Here is a 4,435-nt window from a genome sequence, read left to right on the forward strand (position 1 = left end):
TTTGAGAAGTCCAATACAGAAGCTAAATGAATGGGATTCCCAAACCAAGCTCCAAGGTTTCAGCTGGTGGGTATGCTAAAGAAACAAAGGTATTGGTATTGGTCTCTTTTTCAACATTACATTTGTACTTGTATTTATTTCTTGATATAGTTTTGAAAACTTTAGGGGCATAAGAGTGAGCCCCATTGTGTCAGGAAAAGAAGGAAGAAAATAGTCTTTTTTTGTGCCCCGCTTGACTCTCTAGTTTTTTAGGGTCTGCACTGTTTTTCCAGGCCTATAAAGGCTCAAGATCAATAATAAGGAGAAGAACAGGATCATGTTAGTAAACTGATGAGATTTACTTAAAGGGGAAGATAATGTCCACCATATTTAGGGCATCTAGCTAGTTACTTAGAATTCTACCAATTTCTGACTAAGGACAGACCAATTTCTGACTAGGTCTGGCTACTTTACCCAGGTTACACAGGTTCCATAGAAATATCTATGAAGGAAGTAAAGAAGGACATTTCTTTTTCCTTGTCCTCATATTCAAGGAGATACCCAGATAGAAACAGAAAGTCATTTCTTCCTAAATCTCTCTAGGATTATGCTCAAAGTTCAAAAGGTCTTTATTTGTGTCTGTGTGAGTTGGCCTTAAGTTATTGCAAATATTTTCAGAGCCCACTGCCCATGACATGCTGCACTCTTATGTCACTGCTCTTGCTGTGCTGGCATGTTTGACTGCCTGAATGAGATTGTTTAGGGATTATTAGATAAACCACATGTATTCTGCTTTTGTTTTAATGGGTTTTTGTCCAGAGATAGAAAAGTTGGCTGGGGCCTCAGAGATGAAAGAAGGTCTGTGGGGTTAGGGAGAGTTGAGAGTATAGAGAAAAATAAAGAGACAAATGTGCAGTGATGGGTTTTTTTCTGTTTGTAAGAGTCATGAGAGAATCTAACAATTTGAGTTTAAGGTGAGGGGCAAGAAGATGACAATATAGGATAGGAAACTATCCCCCACACTGGTGCCAGGATAACATCTACCAAGATATGTCTCTAAATTACATCAAGAACTTCTACGAAGGATGTGTGAGTATTAAGCAAATAATGAAATTGTATGAGTTGGACATGTTCATGTGTTTTTACCTGATTTGTATGATTAGAGATAGATGTCATGTTCTGAGAATAACAGAAAGCATAAATGATGATTTTTAATTTATTGTACATTTAGTTTTAAACAACATAACCAAATAAATAGATACGTATAACTATTTACACATAAAGGTTAGTTTCTACATATAATATTCTATAATATGTTATTAGCAATTTCCTCTGCATCTACTTCTACTTTCTATTTGTTCATCTCTGTTGTGTTTATATGTGTGTATATGTGTCTTTATTATATGTACAAAATACATACATACATGAATATATATGTATACATTCATATACAGTCATACAGTATATATACAGGCTTTGTTTTCTTCACTTTGTGTAAATACACAAAGATCTTTCTGGAAGTCTTATGGTGTTCTATTTATCATATCTAATGGTAGTATTCCATTACGCTGATGTCTTGTTTATTCAGGCACAGTTGCTAACTCTTTGACATTTAGATTGTTTCCAATTCTTTGAAAGTATAAATAATGCTACAGATCTCATTTTTCCCCTTTATGTTGATGTTCGGAGGGCATATTCCCAATAATGAGATGTTTGGCTCAGAATAATATTGTTTTTGTGATTTGTTTACTGTCAAATTGTTCTCTGAAAATTCTCCTAAGACTTCTTTTAAACTATAGTATGAACATAACTACTCCTAACTGAAAACTGAAATAAATGAACTCATGAAACTCTTTGGATATTGGCCCTTAAAGCAGGCCAATGCCTCAATTCTCTTATTAAGTTCAAATTAGCAGCTAGTACCAAGTCATACCAGCTGTATATTATTTGGCCATTTAGTTAGAAAGCCTTAAAGTACTATACAAATACTATTATTACTTATTTATAAAAGTCAACTTATATATTGATGAGTTTAAGGAGGATTCAAAAAAGGATATAGGTTCATCGGATTACTCTCAGAGTTTCTAGATGAATAAGCTACTGGAAAAATGGATTATAAAGCTAGTGAATATCATCTTAATTCAAAACTTTTAAAATAACTTCTCATTTGTAATACTGGAAAAATATTCCATCTGTAACTATAAATATTTCAAGAATTAAGAAGAAAAAGAACAATATTTTAACAATATACCTTAAGAGTTGGACCCTCAGACCTCTAAGGTCATTTCTAGCTCTATATACTTATGATTCATTTAATTTGACATAGTTTTCAACAAATTTGCTCATAGGAATATGATATGAGTTTTCCTTTTTTGCCTGTTAAATGACATTTCACTATAACTGTCACAGCTCAGACCTCCTACAGTGATCGGTCAGTTCCACACCCTTTTCTTTGGCTCAGTTCGAATGTTCTTCCTTGGAGTATTGGGCTTTGCAGTCTATGGGAATGAAGCCTTACATTTTAGCTGTGATCCAGACAAGAGGGAAATCAATCTCTTCTGTTACAACCAGTTCAGGCCAATAACTCCACAGGTAAATCCTCCCCTTATTTAAAAAAAAAAAGAAAAAAGATTTCATTCAAGTCTACATTGAGCAAAAAAAATAGAGAACTGATAGCATTGCCTAGATGATTCCCTACCCCCAAAAATGTATTTTAGCTTAAATGATGTTGAAAATAAAGGGGTCAGCTATCCACACTGCTTTTTAGCTCTATATGCTATGGATCTTATAATCTTCACATTTCATATAAAGATGACTTAGAAGGAAAACTCAGTTATTTAGATGACATGCTCATTTCCCAATTTCATTTTGGACATTTGGGCTAATTATATTAATAAAGAGAAAATAAAACAGCTACCTAAAAGGACCATTCATCATTATTAATAATTTGGGATAAAATAAATGAAGAAAAATAACTTTTATAAATATATATTTTAGTTTTAACAAAATTAAATGTATTAAGTTATTTAAGAATAAGTTGAAAATATATTAAGTTTCATTAACTCAATTAAAGTATTAAAATATACCAGAAAAAGGAAAAAATCTATATTAATAGAACTCTACTCAATGAGAGTTAACGACACTAATAAAATTCTAAGTCCAGATTCCTTTAAGAAAAGTATTTTTACATTTATAACAATGGAAGCTTTGAAACAAAAGCTAAAACTCACCTCCCTAGAGAACCAAAGTATGTTGGTTCAGGACTTTTTAATGGATATATGGGGAAAATGATTTTACTAATATTTCTGCCATTTTTTTAGGTATTCTGGGCATTACAGCTAGTGACTGTACTGGTTCCTGGAGCTGCTTTTCATCTTTATGCTGCATGTAAAAGCATTGATCAAGAAAGCATACTTCAGAGGCCCATCTACACTGTCTTTTATATCCTCTCTGCTTTATTGAGAATAATTCTTGAGGTGATAGCCTTTTGGCTCCAAAGTCATCTTTTTGGTTTCCAAGTAAAATCTCTTTATCATTGTGATGCTGGTTTGCTTGAAAAAAGATTGGGCATCATAAGATGCCTAGTCCCAGAACATTTTGAAAAAACCATATTTCTCATTGCCATGTACACATTTACAGCAGTCACAGTGGCATTGGGATTTGCTGAAGTTTTTGAGATCTTATGTAGAAGATTAGGTTTTTTAAGTGGATAGTACCTCGTTAATTCACTTCACTTATTTTTGACTGCATTCAATGAAAGCTTAAATTCAAAAGGTTTTGGTTTTGTCTTGTTTTGTTCTTAATGAATAGATGATCTTGTCTAGAGTTCTCTTAGGCACCTGTTCTTTAAAAGCTACTGTTGGTATAGTTCTGTAGATAAAATAAACCTGATACAGAGGTTCTCTAATAAAATACTTGGTTTAATTTGTATGCAGCTCCATGACCATTTGAATTTGTAATTATTGTAATAGATTATATTTGGAAAATATCTTTCTTGAAAAATGTTAATGTCTGACCAGATTTCTAGACCAATGCTTATCTGAGAAAGAGATCCTTCAACTCACTTTACTAATACCACTGCAAGTCAATTCACCATCTCTTGTAGTGGCCAATACCATAGTAGTCAGCTAAAAGTTAAGTTCTTTAAGTCATGATATCCATGGAACAATGAACAGATAGAATAATCTATTATTCGATAAAGATTTGAAGAAAAGAAGCTGGTAAAAGTTAGATGCCTGTACTCATTCCTATCATTGCTCTGCTATTTAATGAGTAAAAAGTTGGAGAGCCTTAATCACTAGGCAGATAAGGTAGCTTTAATCACCTCCACAAGATGATTTCTACTAAATAGAAAATTTCTAGGACAGATTTTAAGGTGCTTTTGTCTACTAGAGTTGTAGCTTTAACTGTGTTTTCTCAGAATATGGTAGTTAATATAATACAAATTCTGATTACA

General features: G+C 32.7%; 1 protein-coding gene across 1 annotated transcript; it reads left to right on the forward strand.

Moving 5' to 3' along the window:
* Nucleotides 1–1,029: 1,029 nt before the first annotated feature.
* On the forward strand, nt 1,030–3,692 carry GJE1 (gap junction protein epsilon 1). The gene is made up of 3 exons (XM_044677117.1): nt 1,030–1,068; nt 2,389–2,571; nt 3,300–3,692. Exons 1-3 carry the CDS (start codon nt 1,030–1,032, stop codon nt 3,690–3,692), a joined length of 615 nt encoding a protein of 204 aa, XP_044533052.1.
* The last annotated feature ends 743 nt before the right edge of the window (nt 3,693–4,435 follow it).

This window comes from Gracilinanus agilis, chromosome 4, assembly GCF_016433145.1.
Source record: "Gracilinanus agilis isolate LMUSP501 chromosome 4, AgileGrace, whole genome shotgun sequence".
Lineage (NCBI taxonomy): Eukaryota > Metazoa > Chordata > Mammalia > Didelphimorphia > Didelphidae > Gracilinanus > Gracilinanus agilis.